The sequence below is a fragment of the Marmota marmota genome, unplaced genomic scaffold (assembly GCF_001458135.2).
Source record: "Marmota marmota marmota unplaced genomic scaffold, marMar, whole genome shotgun sequence".
NCBI classification, from domain to species: Eukaryota; Metazoa; Chordata; class Mammalia; order Rodentia; family Sciuridae; genus Marmota; species Marmota marmota.
In genome coordinates, this window is record NW_025999998.1 from 11729969 (window position 1) to 11745139 (window position 15171).

General features: G+C 42.8%; 1 protein-coding gene across 2 annotated transcripts in view; it reads right to left on the reverse strand.

The window, feature by feature from the left end:
* The window catches only part of Apba1 (amyloid beta precursor protein binding family A member 1), a 214378-nt gene that overhangs the window by 18221 nt on the left and 180986 nt on the right, over positions 1–15171 (reverse strand). Inside the window, exons 6-9 of one of the 2 annotated variants that reach the window (XM_048806871.1) lie at positions 5373–5405; positions 4293–4379; positions 3578–3763; positions 250–429 (exon numbers count right to left, since the gene is read on the reverse strand). In XM_048806871.1, the coding sequence (XP_048662828.1) occupies positions 250–429; positions 3578–3763; positions 4293–4379; positions 5373–5405 (486 nt within the window). The remainder of the gene's footprint in view (positions 1–249; positions 430–3577; positions 3764–4292; positions 4380–5372; positions 5406–15171) is intronic. The other variant, XM_015492908.2, reaches the window with a different exon arrangement.

The following is a 15171-nucleotide window of genomic DNA, read 5'->3' on the forward strand; positions in this document are numbered from 1 at the left end:
CTGCGATACCTGTCCACAATAACAATAAGAGCTAGGGGAAGATGGTGGTCAATGGGCAGTGCTGTGGGTGGGTGTCTGATTTAGTAACGAGGTCCATTGGGGTAGAGCTAGAGAGACTGTGAGCCCTTCACAATGTCCTGCCAAACCCACATTCTGCTGCCTTCATTTACACAGCAGGGCTTCCCCGCTCTCCCTGGGGTCCCCACCCAGCTGACCCGGCCTGGGGAACAGTCTCAGGAAAGTACCTACATCTTTGCAGTTTTCTGACTTGGAGAAGTGGATCAGGTCGTCGTTGTACATGTCCTGGGTGTTGAGCAGATCACTGTACTCCTTCTGGCTGAGGTCTTCGGGGTTAATCCCGTTGGCCCTGAGGAATTCCTGGTATGCCACACTGAATGCCTGCCCTATGGACTGTGCGATCAGCTGGGCCTAGAGCAGCAGCCAGAGGGGAAGATGGTGGTCAATGGGCAGTGCTGTGGGTGGGTGTCTGATGCACTGTCCCCCCCCTGGATTATCATCCTCCTGAATTTAAGGGGTCCTAGACATCAGGTAGGCCAGAAGTTCTACAAAGGATCACCAGTGCCTATCAGGGGCTGTCTTCAAAATTGTTGGGGACATTTCTGATTATGACAATGATCTTAAGGGAGGACAATGGACAGGAGTCAGAGATGCTGAATATCCTGCCATGCAAGGGACAGTTCCATGCAATAACAGGTTGTTTTGTATCCTGTACAGTTTTCAAATATCATACAGGACATTCATGTATGTGTAACACCTGTTTCTAATCATCTGTGTCCAGGACTTGGGACATAAGAACTCTGGCTTATATGCACAAAGACTTTCATAGTGTAGTTACACTGAATGTTCCAAAAACAGTACTGCTTAAGTGGAAGGAAGATGGTTGTTTTGTCCAAGACTTTAGCAGGAGTAGCTTCATGACTTTGGAAAATTATGCACATCACTAGTGTTTGTGGGATCTGAGCTGCCAATAAATCACATCCCTATTGGCCTGTACCCTCACTGTGGTACATGGTGATTCTGCCTGTGTGTTTATATATGCATACTGTTATTTAGCCTTCAATTCAAAATGTCAAGTAGAAAATGTTTACAACATCACACTGAATACTATGTTCTCTTACTTATAAATCAAGAAGGTATAAGCACATTTACATACTGTGCTATGATTTTTACCTTAGCTTGCTTACCTTTTATTTCTCCTTTCTACTATATATGGCCAAATATTGATTATTTTGTGGAAATTTTTCAAAAGGTTGTGTTGGATACAATAGTCAAGAGCTCTGATCCAGTCCAACCCTGCATTTTCTAGGTGAGGAGACTTGGGACTAGGGACACAAAGGTCATACAGCTCATAGGAGGGGGACTTGGCTTCTATTATTTTTCCTCCTGCTCTGGACTTTGATAACTTTCTATGGTTTGCCAGAGGAAAATAGATGCTTAATTTTTCTAAGTTAGACAATCTGGTGACTTCACATGCCAAAACTCACCAAGGACCTGCTGTAAGCCTGGAAGGGGGTGAGGAATTGCTTTGGCATCAAGAGGTGTGTGTAGATGAATTGAAACAATATAACCCAGGAATATGACCTGTGGACTTACTGATCATCATTAATGGATGTACCAACTGGCATTTATGGACCTCTTGCCATATGCCAGGCATCAGCCTGAAAATGCACCACCTCTGAGTCACACAGTGGCCCAGAGAGGGTGGCACTGCCATTCTACAGAAAAGGACTCTGAGGTTCAGCAGTGCCCAGCTTGTATTTGGAATCAGGATTCCAACCCAGCCCTGCTAGTGCTGCAGACAATGTGCTCGTCCATGCTGTAGTGGAAGCAAAGGTGTGAGAGTCTCGGGTCCACTCCTATCCTAGCTCCTGCTCCTCTGTTCTTTCCATTTTTTTCTGGATGAACCCTCAAGAAATCTCAAGGACAAGAAACCCCTCCTCCTGAGCTCCAGGTCAGATGGTGGCAGCTGGGTGTCCTTGAGATCTTCAAACCTGGTGAGCAGAGCTCTCTCCACTTTTCCACTCCTCTGCAGAACACAGGGGACTTAAGATCTTCAAGTGTCACTCACAAACTTTCTGACAATCTCCTGAAACCCAGTTTGTCCCAGTTTGCATGCTTGGCCTCAGCTTTGAAGAGTGGTAGGAAGAGGCCTTGCAAGCTCCCTACCTCCTCAGCCAGCCTGTCTGGGAGCTGCTTTCTAGAGAACCAGACCAGTAGAGGATAAGTGTCAATAAGTGTCAGTGTTTCCCTGCTGTGTTACAGCCTTCACAGCTCTGGATTCCTGGAGAAAAGGAGGATTGCCTGGGCTCCTAAGTTCTTGGAGGAAGGCAAATTACTGCAGTGAGGTGAACACTTGGCTGGAGAAAAATGGTGCTCTTGGGTAAATTGGGGCTCTCTGCTCCATTCGAGAAACAGACCTTTCCCTCTGTGGCACAGGGAAAAAATGAACAGAGTCCAGGGTGGTGACGTGGCCCTCCGGGTTTGGGCTGTGAGGTTCAAGATCATCATGGGTCTGTGACCCTGTCCTGGAGGGCAGCTTCCCAGGCCTGTGAAGGCCCATGGAGGGTGGGTGCCTGGGGGAAGCCCAGGTGCCATTGCCCTTTAAAGCCTGGCAGCCTTACCAGCTGTTCTAGGGCCAACCTGGAAGAAGGTCAAATGAAAGAATGACCTCTTTTGTAAACTGCCTCTGTTGATCTTATCACCTGGAGATATGAGGATTAGAGACTAGCAGTTCTGGGAGGGAGAAGGAGCTGGGATCCTAGGGACTGGGGCTGAGTGGGTGGGGGGTCTCCTACCTTTGGCTGGGGGTCGGGGGGGGGATCAGGGATGTGAACTTTCCTATAGCTAAGGGCAGAGCTGTCAACAACACAGAGTTGCCCTCTCCAAGTTCCTTAAACATCACGTGAGACCTGTTTGTACCCCTGCAGCTGAAGTCTGATGGAACTGTTCCCCCTCTTCCTCTTTCAAGCTCTCCAGCCATATGGCTCCTTTCCCTTCTCAATCAAACCCAGCAGGCCCATGCCTCAGGGACTTGGCCCTTGCTCTTTCCTCATTTTCACTTTATTCAGGTCTTTGCTCAAATGTCACCCTCTTAAGAGAGGACTTTACTGATCACCCTACTTAAAACAGCCCAATCCCTGTGCTGCTTGACCCTGAGCTACTTCTCAGCCTTTCCTGTTTTTGAGGTGCTAATTTTGAGTTGCTAAGCCTCACTAAGTTGCTAGGGCTGGCCTCGAACTTGTGATCCTTCTGCTCAGCTTTCTGAGCACTGGGATCACAGGTGTGTCATCATGCCTGGCCCCGCTATAATTTTATACCAAGAATATTTATCTATTTATTTTCTGTGACTTTCAACCCATGTGAGTTACTTGTTGTATATTTTATTCAGCCCCATATCCCTAGCTCTAGTACAGTGCCTGATGCATGGCAGGTGCTTAATAAATATCTGTTTAATGTATGATGAATTAGACTGATTCAGTTCTGAGAAATCAAGAGAATCTGGCCACCCAATTGTTGTCAGGTCACCCAGAGAAAGCTCAAGGGAAGCCACCCTTACATCTTCAGACTCAAAGACATGGCAGATCATCTTGTACTGTCTTTTCCCATCCTGTGATGGGTGGGAGGCCTCGACATTCTCTTGGGAGTTGGAGCGGGGCATCCTCCGGCGGGCCATTAGCACAACGATGTTTCCAATGTCTGCGATGTAGGAAATGGTCCTCAGAGGGTGGTCCATCATTGTCTCCTGGAGGCAAGAGGGGAGAGCCCATAAGTCTAAAGACCTATGAGAAGGTCTGCCATTGGGGTGGGCTTCAGGGCTCATAGCAAAGATCTTGTTGGCAGATTTACAGATACTCCCTCTGGCCTGAGGCATTTCCCTTGACCAACCTAGGGCAAGAAATGCTTTCTGACAGTGAAAAGAAATAAGAAATTTTAAATATTTTATAAACACTAGACTCTCTGGTGAAATGAAAAAGAATGACAAAATCTCAATGACAGGTTTTTCATGCGTGATTTTAAACCAAACTTCTCAAAAGGCTTATCTGTCCCTGTTAATGAAATCTCTGCAGAAAACTCAGGAGAATGACAAACAACGTCCATGTTTTAATTTTTCCTTTGAGCTTTAAGACAATGACAGCCCCACCCAGCAAGAGGCACTAGCAGGGTGCATGGAGCTCAGCAGATGGGGACAGCCACACCGTAGGCACAGGCAAAGACTCTGCCTTGCAATGCTGCTAGGCTTCACCCCAGGAAAGGTGGGAGCCAGCTGGTACCTGTGTGTCGGCGTTCAGTACTTTAATTCTCTGGGTAGAAATGAAGAGGTCCACCTCGGTCATTGGCTGAGATTCGCCTTCAGGAGCCTAAAAAGAAAAAAGCACCAAGACCAAGTTTTACCATGGTGTTCTGATCCAGATAAAAGGGGCAAGGTTAGCTCACACACACAGGCACCAAGACACAGTCACCAGAACAGCAACGCAGACTCTGGGGTTTAATTGCCAAAGCTGAAGGTACCACACAGAGGATGGACACATGGACGAGTGTTAGCATCTTTAGGTTCTGGGGGAAAATGTCGAATCCCCTTTGCAGTAGATTTGGCTCTGAGCAATGATGGCAAGTGGCCCATTCTGCAAGGGTTTTGGAGACTGAAGGATAAGGACAGGATAAGAGCAACTAACTCATACCCAATGACCTTGGAGAAGTCAGTTAGAATTTATCCCCGCTTGAGCTGAAGGGGTACAATGTTTAGAGCAGGTACAAATGAAGCCATTTGGATGCAGTTCTGGTAAGAGGGTCTTCATGTTCATATACCACCCAGCCAACACAGAATCAGCTGCCCACTCCTGAAGCCACCCCAATAAGAAAGAGCCCCAAGGCCTCAATGTCCCAGGAGTAGTTCATAAGCACCTAGAAGCTCCATAATCAAAAAAGCGCAGTCTGGTTCATTTAAGGTTGAACTCTGCACACGTGTGGTTATTAGCGAGTTTTCTTTTTTGCATCCAGCAATCTGACAAATTCCCCAATCAAACATAACTGTAATTGCACAGGCCCAAGTCCCTGCCACATCCCTGCTCCTGAATGGTTGGAACTTCCACACTAGTATAGGATTCATTTAGTGTCTCCAATCTGTTCCCTGTCCTTCCTCTGAAGTGAAATGACTAATGAGCAACAAAAAAACAGCCACTGTAGGCAACTGAGTTTTGAGAAATGCTGGCTTATGGGGCGGTTTGAAAAGAAATCTGAACAAAAACTTGCTGGATGCAGAAAATAAAAACACGAAATAATAAAAAGGCAAAACATAAACAAATGAAAAGAACAGGCATAACACCAAGGTGATGGAGTTGTTTGTACTGCACCTTCTTCCTGCTTTTGGCTAATTTCTGGGCCATCTGCTTAGCATGGAACAAACAGAGACAGGAGAATAGTTAGAATTTGCAGAGACTCAAAGTCAAAAAGGGAGGTGACAAAACTAATACTGATAGTGATATGAAGCACTTCTGTAGGAGGAGGACTAGCTTTAAAAAAAAAAAATCCCCCTCTAAAGAAAATTGATTTCCTAATTCAGAACTTAGTAGATGGTGGAGGCAGTGGGATGAAAGAAATTTGTTGAGGTGCTGCCTGTGCCTAAATGCAATGGATATTTTCAAAGAACTCATTTTAGTTGTCTTGATTTTCTTTATTGCATGCCTATTTTTCTGTTTTTTGGATTTTATCCTAGATATTTATTTCCATCTACTTTCTTTGGGTTTAATTTGCTAATTTCCCCCCTCAGTTTCTTGAGATATAAAGTTATATGGTTTCTCAGACTTTTTCCTTTTCTTACATATAAAGCTATGACTCTCCCTGTATGTACTGCTTTGGCTGTCTCCCACAAATTTTGGTATTTTGCAGTTTAAGTACTGTCCCATTAAACCATTTTGTAATTTCAACTGTGATTTCTTTGAACCTTGGAATTACTTAAAATTGTGTTACTAATTTGAATACATTTGGGGTTTAGTTATTATTTTTGTATTTCTAAATTAATTTTACTGGATCAGAGAATATACTGTATAAAATTTCAGTCTTTTGAAATTTGACCCAGCACATGATTGATTTTGGTTAATGTGTCACATGGACTTCAAAATATGGTATTTTATAGTTGTTGGTTAAGATGATGTTTTAAATCTTGTATGTACTTGCTTTTTTTTATGTGTGTGTGTCATTTTATTCTACCCCTTTACTGAGAAAGGTGTGTTAAAATCTCCAGCTGTTACTATGGTTTACCTATGCATCTTTTGCTCTGTCAATGTTTGCATTACCTGTTTTGTAGTTATAAGGTGCATGTATATTTAGGGTGGTATAGTTTCTTATTGAATAGATCCTTTTACTTTTTCCCTCTTTATTTCTAAATACTTCCCCTTTCAATTTATAATATTAATTCATGACTAGCTAAAAATGTATATAATATTTCTCCTTTTGCCCATAGTTGAAAAAAAATATGGTGGATAAAACTGGGGCTGAACTGTTTAAAACCAAATCCTGGCTCTGCCACCTACTAGTTCTGCGACTTTGAGCTAGCCACTCAATGTCACCGTGCCTCATTTTCTTCTGTGAAATGGGGATAAAACAGTATCTACTTCATGAGATTTTTTTTTTTTTGAGGACAGAATGAATATTTGCAAACTCTTTCAACAGTGCACTAAGTACTTTGTGTCTGCAGATGATTATAATTAACCTATGTCAGAGTGCAATTTCTTGGCTCCTGGCTCTTGGCAAGGCTTGATATATATATATAGATATAGATACATATATGTATATATATACAGATCTTGTACAAATAATGGTGAGTCAATGGCCAAACTGTGGATGCTGGTTTGGTGATGGGGTGGGGTGGAGGAAAAGCTGAGCTCTTGGACTCCTTGGTACTCACCTGGTGGAAAAGCTCTTCTGCTCAGTAGTATTTCTGTTCCACTAATGTCTAAAGTGTGTTGCCTGTACTAACTCATTTTAGAGAAACTGGATGAGTCAGCCATCCAAACACCAAACAGCTACTCTCTGGTGCACTCAGGAAACTAGGAAAATCCCACTCCCGCTCAGCCACCCCACAGCTCTTCCTAGTGTTATAAGCTCAGGGTGAGCTGTCTGCTCTGGAAAACTCTGAAGACAGCAGCCACACATTACCCTAACTGCTGGCCATTATGGTGATACTATTTCTGTATCTGAAAACTGCCCTAACCTGATGCTACTCCATGTCACACATATTCCAATGTAGAATGTGAGAGTCCTGCCTGGGATGTTCTGAACTGCCTCCGTTGTAATCTGCAGTATAAATGACAGCAGTGGGATCCAAACATTTGTTCTCTGCCACCTTTCCTGAAGTGAGATGGCAATGATACAGGAATTTCTACTGCTTTTGATACCAGAGATCCAAGAACAGTTGGTCAAAATTCTCTATCTCCAGAGAACCATGCCTTGAAAGAACTCTTTCAAAGGAAAATAGATCACCACCCATGGAAAACCCAAATTGTTTCTTTCCTGAAATGGGTGATAAGAAGATCAAAACCTGAGTTTCATGAAAAGTCTGCAGAAATAATTTTTATGAAGTTAAAAATATTTTATGCACTTGGATATGATAAGTCATTGATTATTCTAAGTGTCCTGCAACAAATTATAATAAAAAAATGGAGTCAGAGCCAGGATGAGAAATTACAGCATCAGAAAGAGGTTCAGGAGAAATATTAAGCCAGCATGCATTATTAAACCAACACTGTCCACATCCATTTTAATCCTCATGTTTTGTGGCTTATGAGCCTGGGTGGTGGCACATAAAACAGACTGTGGAGCCATCCACTTACTTCATGTACAATGTGCACTGAGGCTGTTCTGCACTTAAGGTTAGCCACATCCGGCTGCTCCCTGCTGTTCTCTTTTCTTTCTCTAGCCAACATCTACTAAGTACTTACAAGTGCCAGGAGCCTTCTAAGCATTTCACGTGTAAAAGCTTACAACCATCCTGTGAGGCAGGTGCTATATATCCACACTTTTCAGAAGAGGAAAACGAGGCACAGAGAGGCTAATTAATTGGCCCAACATCACATAACTGTTCTGTGGAGTGGCAGAACAGATTCCAAGCCAGGCAGTCTCACATTACACTCTACACCACTGGTTGTGCAGCCTGGGCAAGCTTCTCTTCTGAGAACTTCTTGGCTTGCCTGTATCATGGAGCTAATAATACCAACCTGTCAGGATTCCCCACCCCCCTCCACCAGATAACGTATACGAAGGGCCTGATGTAAGTGTCAGTATCCTCTCTATTGATCACAGTCCTCTTCAAGCAACATGGGAGACGACATGACTCAGACAAAGCTACAATGATGGAAAATTTAATTCTACAATGAAATCATAAGCTTTGACATTTAAAGGAAATCATAAAAGAATGAGAAAAAATCTGATTTCTGGGACAGGCTGGTAAAGACAGATATAAGAATAATGAATGTTCCTTTAAAAAAAGCACACATGCCACAAAATATGTCAACACCACTTGTGATCTGGTTCCATGAGCTTCACAGATACAGCAAGAATGGTGATAGAGACACCACACTGGACATGCACCTGTCTCTCTGGCTCAGTGGGGCTCAGCAGGCCACTCTGTCTTCCTGCTGATGAGGAGGGAATGAAGTGGAATGAGGGTGGAATGCAGAGAGTGAGGAGAGAAAGGACAGGTGAGCTGGCTGCACAGGTTTCAAGTTCGGTACTCTCCCGACAGTACCAGATGTCCTTACTGTGTTGAGAGAGGTGTGAATCTACCCCGGGCCACCTGAGAGACAGGATGTAGGGCAAAGTTCTCTCCAGAAGTTTCTCCAAAACATCTTGCAGAGAGCATGAGTAAGAAAACATTAGCAGGTGACAGACACAGTGATGATGTACTCTGTGTCCAAGTAATTATGGGAACTGCTGGTGAAGCAAAGTGAACACAATCTTGGGGCAGAACCATTTTGGAAAAGATGTTCAGCATGGTATCTTCATACATGCAAACAGCATGCACTGATCACAACCAATCCCTTTTCTTCCATCCTCCCCTTCCCAGTCTCTAGTAATCACTATTCTACTTTCAGGTGACTTTTTTTTTTTTTTTAAGCTCTCACATAAGAGAGAGACCATGTAGTATTTGTCTTTCTGTGTCTGGCTTATTTCACTTAACATAATGTCCTCTGAATGTACCCATTTTGCTGTAATGACAGGATTTCATTCTTTATGGCTGAATAATACTCCATTTTGTGTGTGTGTGAATGTGTGTGTGCACACACACACACATACACACACCATATTTTATTTATTCACATGTTGATGGCACCAAGGCTGATTCCATATCTTGGCTAATATGAATTATACCACAATAAACGTGAATGTGTAGGTATTTCTTTGGTATGCTGAATTCACTTCCTTTGAATACATACCTTGGAGTGGAATTGCTGGATCATATGGTAGATCTAATTTTAGCATTTTGAGGACCATCCATACTATTCTCCATAATGGCTATATAATTTTACTAATTTACATTCCCACCAACAATGTGTAAGTGTTCCTTTTACCCCCATATCCTTGCCAGCATTTTGTTTTGTTTTTTGATAACAAGCCCTTTTAACTGGGGTGAGATGGTATCCCATTTCAGTTTTGCTCTGCATTTCTCTGATGATGAATGATATTGTGATATTGAGCATTTTTCTCATGTATTTGTTGACTGCTTGTATTTCTTCTTTTGAGAAGTATCTATTTAGATCATCTGCTGTGTGTGTGTGTGTGGGGGGGAATGAATGAGAATGAATGAATTTGTTACTATATTTCCCAGGCTGGCCTCTTACTCCTGGGCTCAGGCCATCCTCCTACCTCAGTCTCCTGAGCAGCTGGGACTAAGAGTGCACACCATGGTACCTGGCTGCCCATTTTAAAAACTGGATTACTTCTCTTTCTTATTGCTATTTTGAGTTCTTTATATATTGTGGATATTAATCAGATGAATAGCTGGGAAATATAGTCTCACATCCTGTACGTCATCTCTTCCCTCTGTTGTTTCCTTTGCTGTGCGGAGGCTTTTTAGTTCAATGTAATCTCATTTGTCAATTTTTGCTGAACTTTGGGGTCCTATCCAGAAAATCACTGCCTGTATCAATGTTTTGAAATGTTTCTCCTATGTTTTCTTTTAGTAGTTTTGGAGGTTTGGGTCTTACATCAAGTTCTTTAATACATTCTGAGTCAGTTTTTGCAAAGAGTGAGAGATGTGGGTCAAGGTTTAGCCTTCTGCATGTAAATATTTAATTTTCCCAGCATTATTTATGGAAGAGGCTGTTCTTTCTCCAATGTATATTTCTGGTTCCTTAGTAAAGAACCATTTGGCTGTAGATGTGAGGTTTTATTTCTGGGATCCTGATCCTGTTCCATTGATTATGTGCTGTTTTTATGCCAATACCACACTGCTTGGGTGACTGTGGCTCTGCAGTGTACATTCATGTCAGGTAATGTGATGCCTCCAGGATTGTTTTGGATATTCAGGGTCTTTTGAGCTTCCATATGAATTTCAGGCTCATTTTTTCTAGTTCTGGAAAGAATTTCATTAATATTTTGAGGGGGAGTGCACTGAATCCTGTAGATTGTTTTGGGTTGTGTGGGCATTTTAGCAATATTTTTCCAGTCCGAAAGCACGGGAGGTATCTTTTGTAAGGCTGATCTGGAAGTCATGAATTCCCTCAGTGTTTGCTTATCTTGGAAGGTCTTTATTTACTTTTAATTTCTGAAAGATATCCTTGCTGTGTATAGTAACCTTGGTTGTTTTGTTTAAGGATATGGAATATATCATTCTATTCCCTCCTGGCCTATAGGGTTTCTGTTAGTCTAATGGGGTAGCTATTAAAAGTGACTTGACACATCTCTCTTACAGATTTTTAGATTCTTTGTCTTATACTTTTGACAGTTTCACTATAATATGATCTGAAAAGATCTTTACAGCATATCTACTTGGGGTTCTATAATTGTCCTTCATTTGAATATCCATGTCTTTCCTAAGATTAGAGAAGTTTTCTGTTATTAACTTATTGAAAAGTAATCTTTATCTCCTCACCTTAGATCTGGATGTTTAATGATCTTCCAAAGATCTTGAATGTTATCTTCATTCTTATTTCCTTTTTTTTAAAAAAATTTTGTTTGATTGGGACATTTCAAAGGACCTGTCTTCAAATTCAGATATTCTTTCTTCTGCTTAATCTAGTATATTGAGCTTCTAAATTGATTTCTTGTGCTCTTCATTACCTAAGGCCTGTTTGGTTCTTCTTAAAAATCTGTCTCTTTGCTAAATTTGGTATTCAAATCCTGCACTACCTTCCTAATTTCGTTTGTCTTCTCTTGGATCTCACTGAGCTTTTCTGTATCATTTGATTATCAGGCATTTCCTCCATTTTGATTTCTTTGGAATCTGTTGGAGGTGTCATAGTACCTTGTTTTTTTTCATATTTCTTGTATTCCTTCATTAGATGCCTGCATCTGATGGATCAGATTTCACTACCACTTTTATGGGATGGCCTTCACAGTAAGCATCTTTCTCATGAAGATATTTTGGGGTGTCAGTTTATCATGTAGTGTTGGCTTTGATCCTAGCTGAGCAACACTGCATATTCTCTACAACTTCTTTGGCTGTGGTCAGTGAGTTTGAGCACAATATGCACACCGTATCACAGTCAGAGAGATCCCGCATCTCTGGGCCATGAGAGAGCGGGGACACTCCAATAGTTCAGACAGGTGATATAGACGGCAGACTGTGTGAGGCGCACAGTGTGTGACTACTCATACAGTGGGAGTGGGGGCCCCTGTCTGGTAATGTTGACCTTGGATCTGTTCCTAGCAAAGGCCTTTGGCACTCACAGTGAGCCTGAAGCCTGAACAGTGGTGAGGGCCAGACACTACAAGGGAGAGGTGGTGGCAGCAGCTGCAGTGTTCCCTTCTGTGGTGCTCACACCCAGTCCTGTCAGCATTGTGTGGTCAAACAAGGTGCAGAGGAACCATGTGGGTGGGTGGCAGCAAGAAGTATGGTTTTCCTTTCTGCTATTATGTAGAAGTGCCTGCCTGGAGAGGGACCTTTGATCCTGTATACCCACAAGCAGGGGAGCAGCTGGGGCTTTTCTCCCCCTGCAGACTCCTTTAGCACTAATGCCCACCTTGGTTGTGGGACATGCCCAGAGCAGGGTAAAGTTCCTCTTGGAGCCCCCTTTGGCCATACACACCTGGGACGGGGCAATAGTCAGAACCAACTGAGTTGCTCAAGGGCTCTTCAGCATGCCCCTGTGTGCAGGGCAACAGTGGACTCTCAGTTCCCACTCTGCCCTGTCAGAAGCCTGTGTGCAGAGAAGAAGGGCAGTAGGAACTGTTAGGTACCTTCCTTAAGTCTTGGCATGAGTCTACCCATAGCTGGCCATGCCTGTGGTCTCAGAGTGCAAGCTCTCTGGTCTCCTGAGTGGTGCCCTCTATTCCCTCCATGTCAAAAAACCTGCTCCACAAGTTTGTAGAGATGTGAATGCTGTGGGTCCTGGAATCACACTGTGAGAAACCACTGTTCTAAGGTATGTCGGGGAGGAGTGCAGGTCCTGGAAGAATAGTATTTCTTCTTAAAAAAATGGATGAACAACAAGGGCAGAAAGGAGATATTAGGGAGGGGCCAACCAAAAATGGTTTAGGAAACCCTCCCCAAACCATTAGGTATCTTCTAATTCCGTTACTGTATTCAGACAAGATTCATTTCTTATATTTTGGTAGACAGAGTTGCCTTTAGGTTTCCACAGTTTGCCTTGTAGTCTTCTTACCTACATGGTCTTTCTGGCTCCTTTTATTAGACTGCAAGTTTTCAAGGTCAAGGAGTGTGTTGGTTAATTTTGACTTCTAAAGTGCCTATTACAGGACTTCTCAGAAATACAGTTTGCTCTTTGAGTCAAATTCCTTTGTTTTCTTTTTGCATGAAGTGGAAAATGACTGGCCAAAGCACAACTCCAAATTCTCTCTCCATTTGTCAAATCTAAATTTTTTGTTAAGAAAATAGTAACTCTCCGAATTCCAAGTATAAATCCAATGAGTGACATTCTATCCTAGCATATAGTTGGTGCTATGTGAGTGACAGACACCAGGACAAATAGACCAGAAATGGAAAACGAAAACTTGGCTTCAGGGTCCAAGTCTGCTCAAAGAAGGCAGCACAAATACCAGGCTGCACTTGCATCCCTCCAGCAACATGAAACAATTCATGGAGGCAGAGGAAAGAGGAAATACAGGGTCTGCAGGAGGAGGGGTGGGGAAGGGAAGCTGCTTCACTGTGGTGTAGAGAAAAGCACCCCATCTGAAGATGACTCATCAGCCTGAGGTTAAGGACAAGGCTTCTAAATGAATTGCGAAATAAATCCCTAGAGCTTTTCTTTTTCCTTCCTGGGTGGGTACTGTGAAATCTGCAGCCTTGCTAGGCTCTGCATTTCTTCTACTGAAGTGGTCTCAAATAACTCATTCCTGAAAGGTCTGGTGCTCTTAAGGAACCAGTGTGATGACATCTCCCTTAGAGAGCATCATGGTGCAAGTTCTCCTTGAACCTGGACTATTGGGGATCAATGCCCTCCTTTGCTTCTGGCAAAATGTGTGCATGCTCCCTGACACAGCCACTTTCCAGGGGTGCTGAAATCAACAGCCATCTCCACTTAAACTTGGAAAAGGCTTCTGGGTGTGAGGTCAAACGATCTGATGCACATTTAAATGAATGTAAAAGGAACACAAAGCCAAAAATATTTAATGACAGGTAACAGTTCTTTCCAATGCATAGAAGCACATTATAAAATGACACTTAAGTGTCAATGCATCCATTTAATTTTACCACTCTGTAATGGGGTCCTTTAATCAAAGTAATTTGCTTGAAAAAAAAATAAACACGTTTTTCAAATGTCTACTCTGCTCTAGACAGGTCTAAAATGTATTCATAATCGAACAGCCTCTATCTTGCCTTTTCTGATCAACAGAGCCATGGAGCATTAGGCTAAAATGAACTGAGGAACTTATGGATATAGATTCCTTGAAAGCTTCAGAGTAAAATCTCTGGCTTCTTATGAAAATTTGATTTCCTTGAAGGAAGAACAACATTATCAGGTACCACAGTGGAAACATGAAAACCTCATTTGGGCTACCATGGTCACTGGATGTAGTCTGATAGAGGGATGCTACAGTGTACCATGCAAGCTGCTTTGTGTTCAAGTGATGTACCTTGTGTCTTTCTGCCCCTTATCAGACCACCTAGTCCTATGTAAATGTCATAAGATGAGGAGAGAGATGCAGACACTCCAGCTGCAGGAGCCAAAAGCTATAAGGTGGCAAATAAATAAAGTACCCAGAATAAAACCTGAATCTTAAAAACTTTGAAACCTGTTATATAGAACTTAGAAAACTGTGTGTTGCTTTCAGGTTAGTTTCTCCTATCTCAAAAGACTCCCCTTTCCTTTAGGGGCTGATCTACTGCTTTATTTTGGTAGATTCCTCTAGCTGCATTCCATGTTGGGAACACTTGGAGGATATGAATTTTTGTTGTGTGGCTCTATCTTGTACATTACAGGGTGTTGAGCAGCCTGGCCTAAGAAATTCCCCCAGTCACTGTAACAATCAGAAGGTAAAAGCTAACCCACCAAGCGTGGATCGATAGCTTAACAATAACCTGTTGACACGCTTTGCTTATTTAGTTTGAATGACATTCCTACTATGCTTTCATGGCGTTTCCCCACTGTCCATCATCCTGGAAGAGACTAACTTCAGGAGAAGAACACATACCACAGAACGAGGCTTATAGCAGTGGGGCTCCTGAAGCACAGACAATGTTTGTGTGTCCCTGGAACAACTGGTAGGTCCTATCAGTGTTGTGACAATAGCCACCTTTGAGATAGCTGTAAAAGATCCCCTGGTGTACACATCTGAAGGTGTCAGAAGTTGCAGAATGGCTTACTGTACATACTATAAGTTAAGTGAAGGGGCAGCTTGGGAGAGAAGTGCTTCTTCCCAGCACAGAGCCATGATAAGAGCAGCAAGTAACATATGATGGCAGCAGGTGCAATGGAGAGCTGCTTGATGAGGAAGCAATGAGAGGAGACCCGGCGACATGCACACAGCATC